Raw genomic sequence first — 16,404 nt, 5'->3', positions numbered from 1 at the left:
CGTGCCAAGTCTTCCCGACTGATGCAAATCTACAGCTGCAAGGAAGCGTCATGATCACATTACAGAACCGGCAAGCACTTACGCTGGAATTCCTGCACCACGGGCTTGGTGTTGCTAGATGTCAGCTCCACAGCTAAGATTCGATAGCCTATAAAAACAAACAAAAGGGAATAAGAACAGCCCAGCTCATCAATCCTACAGTTACAAACTTACTCCCTGGTGAGAAATCCTCCAAGCCAGCTTTAATAAGGACCAGCTTCCCTACAACAAAAGCTCTCCCTGGCCTCAACTGCTGGGCCAGCCAGCCATTAGCCTCGTGTTTATTTAGAAATCAATCTCAGTGCAAATACCAAAGGTTAAAAGCAACAATTAAAGAGGCATTGACAAACTGGCACAATACCAGCAAAAGACTCTTCCTCCAGCCATGCGCTCCTGTTTAGAGGGTGGACAAACTCACTCAAAAAACGGCCAAAATGTTGCAAAATAAGGACTCTGGCATTCAAATTAATTTGACAGATGAGATAAAGGGAAGGAAACACATCTCAAGAATTTCATTCACTTTCTAAACTCTGGAATTTGTTAGCTATACTTTGGGGATCCCTCAGATTAAGAGGCGCGATAGAAATGTACAATGTGTTGTTAATACGCCATAGAAGGCTGTTCCAAGAGAAAGCTGGACAAAAAGGGAAAGGGCAGCTTTAGGGCTCAAACTGGGCAAAGTTAGGGGATTGGAATTAAGCAGGTTCGGTGAATTCCTGGCCTGACCGAGGTCAATGACAAATTTCCTAATCGCTTCAGTTTGGCCAGGATTTCACAGTTTTGAGTGGAATGTTCAAAAGTTCTCAGCAGCAGCTTGATTCTGCTCCCATCATCAAAAGCCACCTTTTCCACTGGCTTCTCGGGGAGCAGGGATAAGCCAATGCAGAGTGCTCTAGAAAATACCACCCACCATAGGCAGCAAGCCCTCCGTCCGCCATGGGCTGTTTTCATTCTCAGTTGGCCCTGGTTTCCCCTTCTTGCCGCTGCTATTCCAGCCTCTTGAATGTTCCCAATTAGTGCTGCAAGCTTTACCTCTTTACAGTGTTCTCCTGCTTGAGACCCAGCCAGCCTTTTACGGCTTTCCAAGCATAATAACGCCTTTCATCAGGGCAGGGCTCAAAGGGGTGCACAAACCATGTACATGCACCACCACGCAACTCTCCAGAGAGTTCTTCTGGGGCAGAGGGAGGCATCCAGATAGCATCCGCACTGCCCATCAGGAAAACGTGACCACCTGAGCAAACCTTCTCTCTCACATGGAGAAATTTTTACAGCTGAGTAGTCTAGTACCAGCGGGGTCCAGCACCTCCCATTTAAACATACCCTCCCACAGAGTATATTCCATAGTCCTGTCTCCCAGTGATGGGGTAAGGCACACAAAATAGTTTACAGCAATAGTGCACCAGGGCCCAGCATGGAGACTCATTATTAAAGACCTGATCTAAAGCCCACTGAAGTCAATAGAAAGATGACCCCCACCCCCATGGACGACAGTGGCCTTTGGATTAGGTCCAAAGTCAGGAAGATGAAAATTAAACCATCAGTGATCTGATATGGACAGAAATCAGGACCCTGCTTTATCCAGGATGAAACGGACAAGACAAACCAGGAAAGGGACTCAAAATGAGACATGAAGAGGAGGAAAAGGGCCTACATCATTAAGACAAACCCCTGGAAATTCCCACGTGCTTGGTATTTTGGGTGGAAACATTTCAGATCAACAACCAGCTATAAAAGGAAGTTAAAATTCCTACAGTTGGGTGGATCAGGAGGATACAGTGAAGAAACTTTGCCCTTTGCTGCAGGACTGGGGGGTTTTTAAAAACCACGTAAGAGAGATGAGACCAACTGAAAGTTGATGGGCCTGATGCTCCTACACCCTTTAGCCACTTTTGGAATTCTCCCCGCTAGTTATCATGACTCGTTATTTGTTAAGTGTTGACAGTTTGCTCAATGCCATGTTGGGCATAGTTCCTGCCCCAAGCAGCTTTCTCAAAAAAGACCAAGATGCTCTGGGAGGCTGGGGAAGTTTAAAGACCATGACTCCAGGAGAATCATTGCACAGATGAGGGCCACAAGACATTGCAAACTAGCAAAGGCCCCAGCCAAACTACTGTCTTACGAAGGCAAATTACTCCTTGCCTCTGCACTCCTCTCCCTCTCAGCATTTGGAGACATGTGTAGAGCACTTTGGAGAAGCCTACTATTGACTCAAGAAGGTGACCATTCTGATCCTGTAAGGTGGTCAGTCAGGGTTAGAATGAATCACAGTGCAGTATGGTGGGCACTTAGCCCTCGGGGGCCTGGATTTGAGTCTGAAAACACTTCTCCTTTGGGAGCACAGAAGAATGCCACCTTCCTTGCTAGATCTCGGCAGGTAGAAGAGGAGGCTCCAGTCTTGGTTTAGTATCATAGGAAGGCAATGGAGTAGTTATGCAAAGCCCAGGTACAGGCCAGCAGTGAGGGAGAGCGGAGCATATTTATACCAGTTCTGCGATTTCCAGGCTTAGCTCTGCTGAATGGTAACCAGGCCACACAGAAGCTGTAACATGTTCCTTTCCCTTCACTCTCGCGTTGATCCTTCTTGTTCCATCTAAGATCCCACACGGCGAATCTAGTTTTGATCCTTACTTTCCTTCCTGGGGAGCATAAGCAGATCCCAGTAATCCCAACAAAAGCCCAGAGCATTAAAGTAACCAGCCATATGAAGACAAGCAACAAGCTCAGGAAAATCCCTCTGAAGTCCCCTGACACACTTTTAAGCAGGCTCCCTGCTGACGGTGGGCCCATTTTGTTTTGGAATTGAGGTTTCCTACCCGCAGGCTGCAAAGCACACATTCCCTCAACTCCATCCCCCACTGCTCAGGAGCTTGGATGTACATGCCCTTTCCTCACGGTCACCACTTTGCCGATGCTTCTGCTGCAGAAAGGCATTTGCCTTTCAAAAACACACACTGACTAATGACTCATATTCTCCTACAAGAGAAAAGTCTTTTCTGGACAGCACTAATTAGCCAAAACGCCCAAGGAACAGAACACACTGATGAGGATGCAACTGGTGAAGATGCTTTTTCCACTCGTGAGCCTACACCAGGAGTCGGCAACCTTTCAGAAGCGGTGTGCTGACTCTTCATTTATTCACTCTAATTTAAGGTTTCGCATGCCAGTGATACATTTTAACGGGTTTAGAAGGTCTCTTTTTATAAGTCTATAATATATAACTAAACTGTTGTCGTATGTAAAGTAAATAAGGTTTTTAAAATGTTTAAGAAGCTTCATTTAAAATTAAATGAAAATGCAGAGCCCCCCCGGACCGGTGGCCAGGACCCGGGCAGCGTGAGTGCCATTGAAAATCTGTTTGCGTGCCGCCTTTGGCACACAGGCCCTAGGTTGAATACCCCTGGCCTACACAACGGGGCGATAACATTCTGAGAGGCAGGAGGAGCCAAAGCTTGGAGAGGAAGAGTAATGTTTGTCCCAGCTCCTGATCTCTTCCCTTGTGAAGAACACCCTCCTCCAGGGCTCTGTTGTGTACCAGGACTCCATTTGTCTTATCTTTGGAGACTTGGATTGATCTTGCATAGTAGAGAGGGTTTGGTGAACAAAGCCCCGAGCCTGATTTGCAGAAGGGCTGGGATGAAGCGAATGGGAGCAGCGGGTGCTCATCACATCTGAGACAGGCCCCTACTCCCTAAAGGAGTAATGCACAACAACAACCACAAGTAGCAGCATCTCCTGGGGCCAGGAATAGTAGGAGGGCTCTGGGCGAGAGCTAGGATGTGTTGGAGTGCTAGAGAAGACAGTCTGCCCAGCAACTGTGCTCCAGTCTGTCCTAGTCTATCTCATCAGCTTTGCTTTCCTGACTGCACAGATGCACCCAAATGATATCAAAAGGGGGTGCAAACATTGCCTTCATTAGTTAAGAGAAAACATCCACGGCTGCAGAAAAAATGAACCTTTCATCTTTTGTACTATGTGCCCTTTTTTAAAAGAAGGAAGTTTTCCCAGAGCCAGAACGTCCCATCAAACAGATAATGGTGACAACTGCTATAGAAATACATCTAATATAATACCTGTTACCGTATGCTCCCGATTATCCCAATAGCATAGGGGACATAGATGTTATTCAGACAATCGAGAGGGCAGGAGTCATTCAGCACCAGGGTAGCTTCCCCTGCTGCCTTTGGCTTGTCCTCTTCCTCCTCCTCATCACGGTCCTGGCCTGGGGTCTCTGCTCTATTATTCAAACCTCTGCATAACCTGAATTCCTTCCTTGTCGCCCAGTGTGAGATACATAGGGGACAAGGAAGGGATTCAGGTAATGCAGAGGTTCAGATAATCGGGTTTGGGACAAAATATACTGTATATCGTTTCATACGAAGGTGGAGGTAATACCCCACTAACTAAGGGTGGTATGCTCTTCAAAGTGAGTGGAGATCCTACTGGCATTACTTCCCAGGCAATAGGATTACATCATGACGCTGACCCTTTCTCAGCTCTTGGAAACATTACTCACCCTTTCCTACTGATTAAAAACAAGAGATTTATGTTGCCCCATCAGGCACAAAGCAGGCCAACAACAGGTTTAAAATACAGAAGCTGGCTGCAGTTCCCAGATTATGATGTTTATGGATTGTAGGCACGGTGTAGCTGTGCCGCCTTAAATCAACCCGAGGGCAGATTTATTGTTCACAGTGCAGCAGAAGAGGGCTGCAGCCAGGGAGCTCTAACCCACAGCATGGAAGGGAAAGCCAGGCAGGGAGCAACAAACTGAGCAGAGAGGCTGCAAATGAGCCCCACCAGCATCAGTCTTACTGGGACAGGAGAAGCCATTAAAAATCAAAGATCTGAGCTGTTCGCACACGCTGCTGTTTAAGTAGTGGGGAACGCTGTGGTATGTCAGATACCACGGCTGCTGGAAAATGCTGACTATTTTAATGGCAACCACGGAATGTGCATTGTTTGGTGTATTCCATGATCATGCGTTACAACCCTCTCTTTAGAGGAGCCTGTGTATGCTCAGAAACTCCCCCCAGCACAGTGAGGGTGCGTTATTGAAATCTCTCCGGAGCCTTCAATCCACGAGGTGAGTGGCGTAACAAGGCTTGTGCCCCCGGGACTCTTATCTGCACTGGCATGCATCCCGCCCCCAGAGCCCTCTGCACGCCTCATGCGGACAAGCTGCAACAATGCCAGCAGGTGCAGCGCTGGCTGGGCACATCGTGAACTGGGGGGGGCCCAGAGAGACCCACGGTTGAAGCCCAGATGCCACCAGAACTCTATACAGGTCAGCGCCTGCAGCGTATTTCTGCTCTTATTTTGGCTAAGGAGATCCAGCCCGTATAAACACAGCCCTGCGCGAATACAAAATTTGTATCCCACAACCGCTCTGTGAGTTTTCATTTGAGATCTCACATGACATTTTTTGATGAACCAGAACGTACCTACCAGACTCAGGAGATACCTGGACTCCCTTCTCAGCTGGCATTAAGAGGTTCTTGGGTCACAGGCATTGTAAGCTAACTTCTCTCGGAATTAAACAACAGGGCTGGTAAAGATTCCCAATCAAGTTGTTGCCTCAAACCGAGCTTTGATGTGTGATGGCTGAAGCCGGGGGGAGGGAGGAGCGGGGTGTCCAACAGAGTGATTGATTGTTACCAAATTTATAGTTAGTTGATACATTCATTTATCTTTTTTATAAAATACACTGTGATGGAATATGTACCCCATGCCGGCAACAAAAGGGTTAATGAGGGCCTGAGAGGCCAATTAGCACACCTGGAGGGCCAGGCCAGGCCTCATTAAAGATGAGTCCCAGCTGGGGAAGGAGTTCTATAAAGAGAGGAAGCCCAGAGCAGTAGGTGTAGGTAGGGAGAAGCAGTCTCTCTCTGAGTAGCAGGGAGTTGATACCCTTGTCCCAAATGGGAGAAGGTAGCAGGGGTGAAGGAGACTCCTACAGTGTGCCTGAGAGAAGGCAACCCACAGGCTGACAGACCTGGGGGCACACGGGAGATGAGGGTCTAGACTAGGGACACAACTCTGCGGTGATAGCCCCTGAGAGTCAGCGTACTGCAGCAGCATAGACCTGGGGAGGCCCCAGCATGGATAAAAAGTTTAAGCCCAAGGTAGGGGACAGAAGCTGCTTTTGTTGTGGTTTGTGTTTCACTTTGGTGTCTGGCTGAAAGACAGCAGAGAGAAGCCCTGAGTCCAGAACAGTGGGACAGGGGAGGAGCCTTGGAGGGGTGCAAGATGGCAGACTGATGACCAGTGTTGCATGCAACACTGTCCATTTGGGACACGGACACCCTGGCAGGGGAGAAACTTTAGAGAGACCTGGCTGGTGGGCCAAGTCATGAGAGGAGGGGCCAAGTCATGAGAGGAAAGACCACTAAAGGCAACACAGCGGTCAGGAGGGGCATTAGACAAGGAAAGAGCTCCTACACCATGCCCAGCCATTTGGGGACACACCAGCGGTGAGTTAACTCTTTCTTATACATACGCCCCCGCCCCCCAAAAAGCAAGAGGGAGGTCCATTGTCCATTACCCTGGGCTCTCCCCATCACCACAAAGTCTTTGGTTGTGCAATTCAGCATGCATCTAAGGCGTGTGAGAATCCTATTACAAACCACACACTTATTATGCATTGTTACTCTCCTGGCTATTACTTCATGTAGCAAGAGTGCTGCTGAGTGAGAGTGAATGGTATGCTTTTAGGCCCTAGATGCATGGCAGCTGAATGCTGTGTGTGTCAACATGCTGGACTGCCAATTTTGAGAAACACCCTACAGTAAAGATGGTGCACTGGAGAAAGCAAACACCTATGTCAACCTACTGCAAAGGGCAACAGCTAGGGCAGCCCAGCTGAACCCCGTGCTGATCCCTGTCGCACCAAAAACATGCTAACTGTGTGCCTGCAAGAAGTGTAACAGTTCCCATTTTTGTCGGTCAACTTGTCTGGTGGGGGAGAGCTAGCAGAGTAGGGAAAGCAGCAATGACTAGTGGACAGGGGAAGGGAACAAGACTTTGGAGAGCTGCTTTCTGTTCCTAACTGATCCTGAGTGAATTGAGGGCCTAATTTTCAAAGGAATTTGACTTTCTGCACCTCAAAAAATCAGGTGCTTACTTACTCTGTGCTTCAGTTTTTCCATCTGAAAAACAGGGATAATGATACTCAGTCACCTTTGTAAAAGGCTTGGGGATCCATAGATAGGAAGTGCTAAATAAGTACAAAGTAATCAAAAGGCCAGGACATAATTAGATGGATCCAAAGATCTTTGATACTTTTGCCTTTCCCAGAAGTTCAAAGGAACTCAAGCATGGATAGAGCTGGGTTTATTAAAGGAAGTCAAAGCATCCCATTGCAATCTTATCCTTGCGCTACACCCAGAATACCCATTAGCCAATTCTCCCACATGGTGTCAGTTGTGCAGTTCTCAAGAGCCCTGCTTTTCACAACCTGATTGTGGCTTTCAGTTACACCTGCATCATCACCAATGCACTAGGAAAGTGGGGTGCTCTGTCTCCTTCTCCCGGCTGGTCCACATCAGAGGTTTGTGAGCCGGCTACTGCTTCCAACTAATGGCCTTTGGCTGGAATTCTGAATGAGCCCAAGAGAGTTAAGTGCTAGCTCCCATTCAGAGTTAGAGACAGGGACCAAATTTACAAAGGTGCAGACTGGTGCCTACTGGGTTTACAAGGGACTTAGGCACCTAGCACCTAATGTCTTTAATTGGATTTATGTGCCTAACTCACTTAGGCACCAATGGGATTTTTTTTTTTTAAAGCTCCTATCAGCATCTTTAGGTGCTTACAGGCCTTCATCAATTAGGCCTTTGGTGCCTAACTCCTGTAGGCTCATCTGAAAATCCCATCCTCGATCCATTAGCTCTTTTGTGCTTTTAGCACTGAAGGTCTAAGGGCCAAATCCTGCTCCAGGCCCAAGTAGGTCAGTGATACATTCACTGTGGCATCCACGTGGCAGGCGCACAGCTGATCCGAGGGTTAGCTGGAAAAGGAGGTTGTCAAAGGGCCAAGCAGAGCCACATGTGTACTGCCAGGTCCAGGGATCTGTGTCGGCTCTTGGCCGAGGACACAGTCAAGACTGGCTCCGGGGCAGGCTGGGGAACAATGAAGATGCGTAGCCAAAGACTGACAAACAAAAGCCTCTCAGCATTCATGTCCAAATTAAGCAACAGTCTGGACCCGGGGCCTGGTCTGTGTGGGAGCCGATAACAGTTATAAAAGGCTCTCCTCCCACGGGCATCCAAGTGGCACTGGAAAACACTCCAACCAGCCATAAATCCTCTGTGCTGTCATAGATGCCTACGCTGGGAGGCTTTTATTTTTACCAGCTACATAAAACACCACCACTTATTTTAGATACACATTTGTGCTGCTACTTTAAAAAGGAAACCAAGTCCCCGACAGACTCCTACGAACAAAAGAGACATGTTGGCACAGGCAGGAAACATGAAGAGTAATTAACAAGAGGGATTGCAAATGGAATGATGCAGGGAGGTCTAACGGGCTTTCCCCACATGCGTTGATGTTTTTTTTTCCCCCTTCCTTCTCCCTACCCTTCTGCTGCCTTTCTTCTCATTCTCCACGTGATTTGTGCTATTCTACAAGCATTGTCTCTTTATTGGCTTATGATTCGTGCTCTCCTTCTGTATCCAGTGATCAGATGTCACCAGTTTATTATTACTGACCATTTGTATTACAGTAGCGCATAGACACGGGGCCCATTGTGTGACACTGTACAAACATAATGTAAATGGTGGTACCTGTCCCAAAGAGTTTACACTCCAGAATTGTCACAGGATTGCCTACTAAAAACAGGGAAAGACTGCCTGGTCCAAGAGGGTTCTACCCTGAGCTCAGCTGCAGAGCTTGGGGCAAGTCACTTCACCTACTTGTACCTCCACTTACCCATCTGTAAAATGGTGATGATGATACTGGTCCACCTTTGGGATCCTTAAACGACAAGTGCTATACGAGCACTAAAGATAATTACTAGTAACGAGCAAATGATCAAAGCGAGGAGCCAGCACTCCTATGACAGTGCTCTATTCCAATTACCTACATTTCATTATCTCGAAAATAGTACAAATTTTAATACAGTAGCTGGAGTTTCCTGTAGCATGAAAGTGTTCTGCAGCAGTCCGACAGCCTTAAAGAGCAGAATGAATGCATTCACCAATCAATAAGAAACCGGATACACTTTTTTAAAGAAGCCAATTTCTGGCAGGCTACTTTATTTATTTAAATTTAGATCACCTGATAAGCTTGCCAGCAATCCAAGTGGCCAGCACAAACTATTTGGTACACATATAAAGCAATGAAGTTAACCAGTGCAGAGGACACCAAAAGCACCCCTGTTCCATGGGCACAAAACCTCCTTACTATGACAAGTCCATAGCATCCTCTGACTTCCTGGATGCCTCTAACCTATATGCCACAGCCAGGAAGAATTTCACGCAGACAGCTGGGAAAGAACGCAGATCCGCCTCCTTCAGAAGGGCAGGCCCCTGCCGCTGAGCTAGCTGTTTGGGGCCTATAACACCAAGGGGCGCAGCAATTACTCCATCTAGTAGAGAGCAGTGGTGCATATATACAGTAGTCATGTCACAACATTATTCTAAGAGGTGTTATGGAGACAACAATCAGGGCAGCCTGTTACACCAGAATCTCAGAAAGAAAGGAAGTGTTTGGGGGCAGGGGTTAAATTAACACCCTCAACCCCCATCACAAATACTTGTCCCTGTAAGTCGCATATACTTGCCTGATCAGGGCTTCTCCCCTGCCTGTCTTTTTCTGGTATTATGAAGTGGTCTCCCTTACTCCCTAAGCCAGGCTGGTGCTTGGGCTTGTCCAAATGCAGTGTGACTGAAAACAGCCACTGTTCTCAGCTCTGCACAGTGCGCAGCAGGGCCTGAGAGAGCTTTACGAGACCAGGAACAGACAGACATCAAACAAGGGAAAATTCCTTGATTCTTTTTTTAAAAAGAGCAGCCCCCCGCCCCCCACTCCCCAGCCAATACAATGCCCTCCCATGTTAATGGAACATTAGATTGATAGGTTGTTCAGAGATGGACCCACTTCATCTTTATTACATGTACAGCAACAGGCTTGTTGTCAGGGTTAAACGAATAAGGACCTTGCTCATGCAACCAACTCTGGGCAGTGGCCCCATGTGGCGCTCACTGCAGAATCGGGGCCTTACATTTGCAATTAAAAAAACAAAAAAACAAATACAAGAGTTCAGGTTCTCATTCATCAATAATGCAACAAGTGCTCGTTGCTTAAGCAGGCCCCAGAAATGAACGTTAATCTATAAAGTATGTGAAACCTAACCGTGCTACAAACACCTTAAACCTGTGAGTTTCCTGGTTTAAATCTGCACCTTGAAGACCTTTCATGTACTTTGCAGAGAGAAAGCCCATTAACAAACAATCCACGCACCCAGCCTGCTGACAGGGAGATTTACTGTTCTACCTCCATCAGACAGCAAAGCTGTTCGTATACAGGCAGCCTACACACCCGCACAACAGAGAAACAGCTCACTGGAGGGGTGTAGCGGGTCACGTACCCATCTGCCGCAGGCTCCTGTCTGAGCACCTCGCCAACTTTTAACATGTTTATGCTCACAACAGAGCACTGCCATTATCCCCATTTTACAGATGGGGATTTGAGACACAGAGACTTGCCCAAGGTCTCCCCGGGAGTCTGTGGGAGAGCAGGGAATTGAATGTGGACCTGCTGAGTCCTACCACAGGCAGGACAAGCACCCAGAGGAATCAGGCCTTTCCTCAATGGATTGCAAGCTCTGCAGGGTAGGCACCGGCTTCTCGTTGTGCGTGCGCACAGCCCTCGGCACCATAGGGCTCAGAGTGGGACTGCTAGGTGCTGCCGCAGTACCTACGATAAACCACCACCATCTCCGAGGAAAGACTGAGTGAGTCAGTTGCCCATGGACATGAGGGATGACGTGTGGCTGGGGAGAACGTTCAAGCCACGCAGGAGGTACCCTAGGACCAACTTTTAGGGAACTTTTGGGTTCCAAAATTCCTGTTCTCTTCCTGCAAAGGGCACATCGCTCAGGATGTGTTTACTTCCCAAGCGACTGGCGGGGACGAGGGAGCACAGAATACGTTGAATGGTGGATGTGTCTCATTGGGTGACTGCCCGGATGAGTTAGGGGTTCTCTCTCATCATTGACCTCAAGGATCAACCCCCCCTCCCCTCTGCAACAGGTCTAGGTTTGAAACATCACAGCAGCTCCTGGGAAGTCAGACACTGGGCCTGTTGCACCACTGCGTGACTCAGAAGAGAGGCAGACAGATGAGCAAGCTTCCATTTATGTGCACACTGAGTCTTTGGCAATGACCAGAAAGGAAAGAAGGAAACGAACACAGGTCACTTGTCTGGGAATTTGATAAGACAGTCCTATTCTGTTGACAGCTGTTCTTAATGCTCTAATTAGCAAACAAACAGACACAGAGCTATCAGATCTTAGAAATGATCTGGCTCCCAACCAATACTGTTTGAGATTTTTAAAGCTATCTAAAGGATTTCAACAACTATCTTCCGTTATTAAAATTAGTAGCGGGAGGTGTTCAAGTCCCCTAGACCACTCTGCGACTCTCAACTACCGTGTTCTTCTACAGCAATGTTCCCTGGACAGTCACAGCACTTTGCAATCACTAGTTAAGCCTCAAATACACATGATGCAGTACGTAGGTACGACACCCATTTTACCAATGAGGAAACCGAGGCACAGAGAACTACAGGGACTCAATGAAGGTGACAGAACAATTCAGTGGCAGAGCTGGAAATCTATGTTTGAGAGTCCTGTGCTCTAATTACTTGGCAAGCTGCCTCGAGCAGCACGGGAAGAGGAAGGGTGAAAGGGGACAGAAATGGGAATATTGAAAAGTGAGGATTTGAAGCAAGTGCCTCAGAATGAGGAGTCAATACACGTTTTTGCTTCCGCTGGCGTTCCACTTTCCAGCCCTGGGGAAGCTGCCATCATCACATTGGGCTCTGTCTGTAACTTGCATAAATAAAGCCGCTGCCCTTCTCCTCCCAACAGCGATGTGATATCAGTACCGGGTTAGTGGAAGGGAACAGGCAGATAGCAGTGATAAGAGGCCGGCAGGATGCCCTGATATCATTTCTGACAATGGCCTTTCCCCAGTCCAAGCCCTTCCTCCCAGACCGCCCCTCGGCAGCGGCCCTGTTGCATTCTCCCTCTGGACGTGCCAAGCAGCTGCACACATGGCAGAGAAAGCTGCAGATTACAGCCAGAGGACAGCCCTGCAGTTCAGTGACACCTGGCAGGGATTCAGGGTGAGGAGGGGAAGGGGACAATGAACCTTATTTTGGTTTATGTTGGTGGGAGTTTTGCTTTGAGTTTGGGGAGAACCCAACACGCCAGGGCAAACGAAGTCCTCACCACCCCGTCGCCCAGTATAGGTCAAGTTTCAGGTTAGGATCAGATCCTAAATCAAGGCAAAGATATTACCCAAGGAGGGCCATGCTGCTCTGGGCCACACTTCGCACCCATAGCAGGATCCTGCGAGTTGGGCGTTTTTCTGCACAAGGTGTGGCGAAAAAACACTTAAACCCCCAAACTCGATCTTGCGAGGTGCTCATCTCCCACCGGAGTCAGGATGCTCAGTGCCTCCCTGAACCAGGCCCTGGACGAGGAAGAATATCACCAGCTGCCTGTAATTCCAAGAATAGAAAGAAGTGGATACGCTCCCACCGCTGGCCTTTGCAATATTCATGGATGTTGGGCTGAGAGCCAAGCTACAATACAGTGACTGTGGGACCTTTAGCCTATAATCTCCTACTCCTTTCTCTGTCTCTCATCTCTTGAGTTCTTAGTTCTTCTCCATCATGTAGCTTGACCAACACAATGTAAGCAGCGCTTCAGAACGGGCCTATGAGTGAGTCAGTACATCATCTTCAGGTGGGAAAAACAGGAGTTGGGAAAAGACCAACAGTCAGCAAAGCCAAGAGCCCAAAGCGGGTGGGGGAGAGAGGGCTGGAAACGGCTTCCCTTTTAGGACCGCCTCTCCAGACTTTACAGTATCATTTCTTTATCTTTCTGTATGCTTTTAGCCGAAGGTATCCGAGGCAAGTGCACAGGAACATTTACAAATGAACTTTGCAAGTGACAGATTGCAGGTATTGAGGGAGTGTTAACATCTGCCTACAAGCTCACCGCTAAGAGCCTGCGAAGTGTTACTGGGATCGTTTCACACCCGCGAGCTCCAGCTGCCTTCCCTACTGCAACTTTGAGGCTGCGCTGTGTGTCTGCCAGAGGAAAGGGGGCAGATCCAAGAAAAGGGTAGGAAGCTGCATGGAAAAATGCAAGTTAGCAGAAATTCTCCTGGAGGGAGTCCTAATTCACCGTAACAATCTGACCAAATTTACCCGACTAAAACCAGCCCTGGCGCAAGCCTCAGACCCAGGAGCTACCTCCCTCTATGCCAGGGCTGAATTTAGCCTCTTGACTCAGGAACAGAATCAGGAACGAGGGAGGTAGAAGGAGCCTGTGAGTAAGACATGAAGGATGCAAAGAACAACACTGGGGCGAGGCTGGTTTAATTATCCTTGGGGAAGGAAAGTATTTTGAACTTTCCTGCATTTATACCTAAGACAGTGCCTAGCCCTGCGGAGTTCCAACCTGTGCCTAGAGCCCCATAGCGCTCTGGTAAGACAAAAAATAATTCTGGTCCTTCCCAGCCTGGATTTCTGCACACTGTCATCAAACAGAATATATACATCACATGTGACTCTTGGCATGAAAAAGTTACAAGATTCTATGCCATGGAGGAGTCAAACTTGCCATGTGGCTGGAAATTAAACTTCTCCTAAGTGCCTGGTTTTGTTTTGTTTTTTAATTTCTCTTATTGCTATTTTTAGCCAAAATATTTCTTAGCCATTTGCTACCATGTGTGTCCTGGTCAGAGTCACTTTTCCCACGGAGACTCCAGCTGCAGCAGTAAGAGGCTTGCTGTGTGCGTGGAGGAATTTTATCAGACGTGCAGCTCTTGTGTATCTCAGTACAGTTTTATTCTATTGCCCTGCCAGATTCATGGGTCTAAATATCAAGGCACCAGCATGTCTATGCAGGGAGGGTATTTGGGATCATCCATGCCAGCGCTCAGCAGTTACACCTGGGCCCCCTCGTCTAATTGATGTTGACAAGCCCCCAAAAGCCAAGGGAGAAAATAAAACCAAAACAAGAAAGTCTGCAATTTCAAGGCTAAGGGGGCTGGCCGCATGGGACTCAATAACCATCTACAAGAGTTTAAAGGGTGTGAACGCTAAAGGAGGGGAGACGGTGATGAAAGGGACCATCCTCACCAAGTTGCCTGCCCCCGATCCTGATGGCAGTTATCTCTGATGGTTTTCCACTGAACCCTTGCAGGTCGAGAGGGCTGGCACCTCCCTTCCCCACCCCCATGACATGCAGCACAACTCCACAGGGACTTCCTGTACCTCACTGGGAAGGGAGACCGGCCATTGCACAGCTGCATGACACTAGAGTGTTCAGCAGAACCACTCAGGCTAGGGTGACCAGATCGCAAGAGTGAAATATCAGGACACATTGGGCAAGCGGGGGGGAGCCACAGGTGCACAGCCCCGATTGGAGCCATGAGAGGAGGCGCACAGCCCAAGGAAGCTTCAAGAGGGGTGTACGGCCCCTGCTGCAGCTCGCACCACAAGCCATGGAGCAAGGACTCATGGCCACAGCTCCAGCCCCCAGCAGAAGCCAAGGGGCCAGGGACACAGGTTTCTCCTCCCTCCCAGTGCCCTTCCCCACAGCCCCACCACCACCACTAAACAATGCCCCACACAGACCCCCAGTGCCCTGACACACAAACCTCCCGCACTGCCCAGCGCCCTCCACACCCTCACAGCCCAGCACCCCACCCACACCTCCCAGACACTCACTCCATCACACCCTGCCCCCTTCCCTGGCCGCACTCACCAGCCCTGCTGGGAAGTCTCTGGCTCCTAGGGTCAGAGCGGCGAGGGGGTAGGGGGGTCTCCAGACTGTCCGCGTGCTGTGCCCGCCGCAAGCGCGAGCTCCGTGGCTCCCGTTGGCCGGGACAAGCACCAATGGGAGCTGCCGGAGCCGCGGAGCGGGGCTTGCAGGTGCCAGCAGAGCGCAGAGAGCCCCCTGCCCCCCTGCCACGACCCTAAGAGCCAGAGGACCTGCCGGGGGCGAGGTGGGGAGTCCTGGCGGTGCTTACCTGGGGTGCCTCCCAGGAAGCATCCGGCAGGTCCCCCTGGCTCCTAGGGCTGGGTCAGTTGGGGGGGGGGGAGGGCTCTCTGCCCGCTGCCGGTGCCTGCAAGCCCCGCCCCCGCAGCTCTGATTGGGCAGGAGGGAGCCGGTGCAGCACGCGGAGACCCCCTCCGCCTCTGTGCCCAGGGGCCGCCCGCACTGCCGGCTCGTGGGCGCCGGGAACTGCCCCAGGAAGCATCGCCACACCAGCCCCGGGACTTCGGCGGCGGTGGTGAGCGGTCCGTCCCCGATACTGGGACAAAGGGCGTCCCCACCGATGTGCTGTCGGGACGCAGGACAAATGGGTTAAAATCGGGACTGTCCCGATAACATCAGGACGTCTGGTCAGCCTAACTCAGGCAGGGCCCTGGGGACGGAGCTTAGCTGGACTGTAATAGAGCAAAGCCCAGAGCATGACCCATGCTGCAATTCCAACTTACAGCAAAACTCCACTAAAAGCAAAGTTGTTCCATCAGGCAGGCAGGCAGGCAGGGCCCAGAGAGGCGCCGTTGCCCCAGCAAGCAGCTTCCGGAACCCCAGGACGCAGGGAGAGCTTCCTGGGACAGTCCTCACTCACTGTGAGAACCCACCGCCCTTCTTTCTAAAAATAACTCAACCCCTCACGTCTCAGAACTGCCCGTCCCACATGGCAGGGCTTCTGTAACCGAGACAGCAGAGAGAGCCGCGGCTGAACTCAGCCTACCTTGGGCAGAATCCCACGTCCACATTAAAGCGTTGCTTCAGCCATCACTGCAGACTAGCCGAGGAATAATTCATGACCCCGCCTGTCCCCACTGGTCAGTGGCAGTCAGGCCCACCCTGCCTCGCTTCCGAGCTCTCCTCTGATCAGAGCTCCCTCAAGAAGAGGAGGAGATTTGAGACGAGAAATCTCATTACAGGGATATCAAGCGAAACAACCCAGCCTCAAAATACATGGCACGGTGCACTGAGTTCGCCGCCGGCAAAGCATCCACGAGTGCTGAGATACAGCCAAGGCACTGGATTTTCAATTGCAGGATGCTCATGTCCAGGTGCAACTGAGAGTTTCTGAAATGCAACCGAAC

General features: G+C 49.7%; 1 protein-coding gene across 1 annotated transcript in view; it reads right to left on the bottom strand.

The window, feature by feature from the left end:
• The window catches only part of JAM3 (junctional adhesion molecule 3), a 41,833-nt gene that overhangs the window by 9,591 nt on the left and 15,838 nt on the right, over window positions 1-16,404 (bottom strand). Inside the window, exon 2 of the mRNA XM_073320833.1 lies at window positions 83-148. Coding sequence (XP_073176934.1) covers window positions 83-148 — 66 coding nt within the window. The remainder of the gene's footprint in view (window positions 1-82; window positions 149-16,404) is intronic.

The sequence above is a fragment of the Lepidochelys kempii genome, chromosome 22 (assembly GCF_965140265.1).
Source record: "Lepidochelys kempii isolate rLepKem1 chromosome 22, rLepKem1.hap2, whole genome shotgun sequence".
In the NCBI taxonomy this organism is placed as follows: domain Eukaryota; kingdom Metazoa; phylum Chordata; order Testudines; family Cheloniidae; genus Lepidochelys; species Lepidochelys kempii.
Note: the sequence above shows the minus strand (reverse complement) of the source record. Positions and strands in the feature narration are given on the sequence as shown.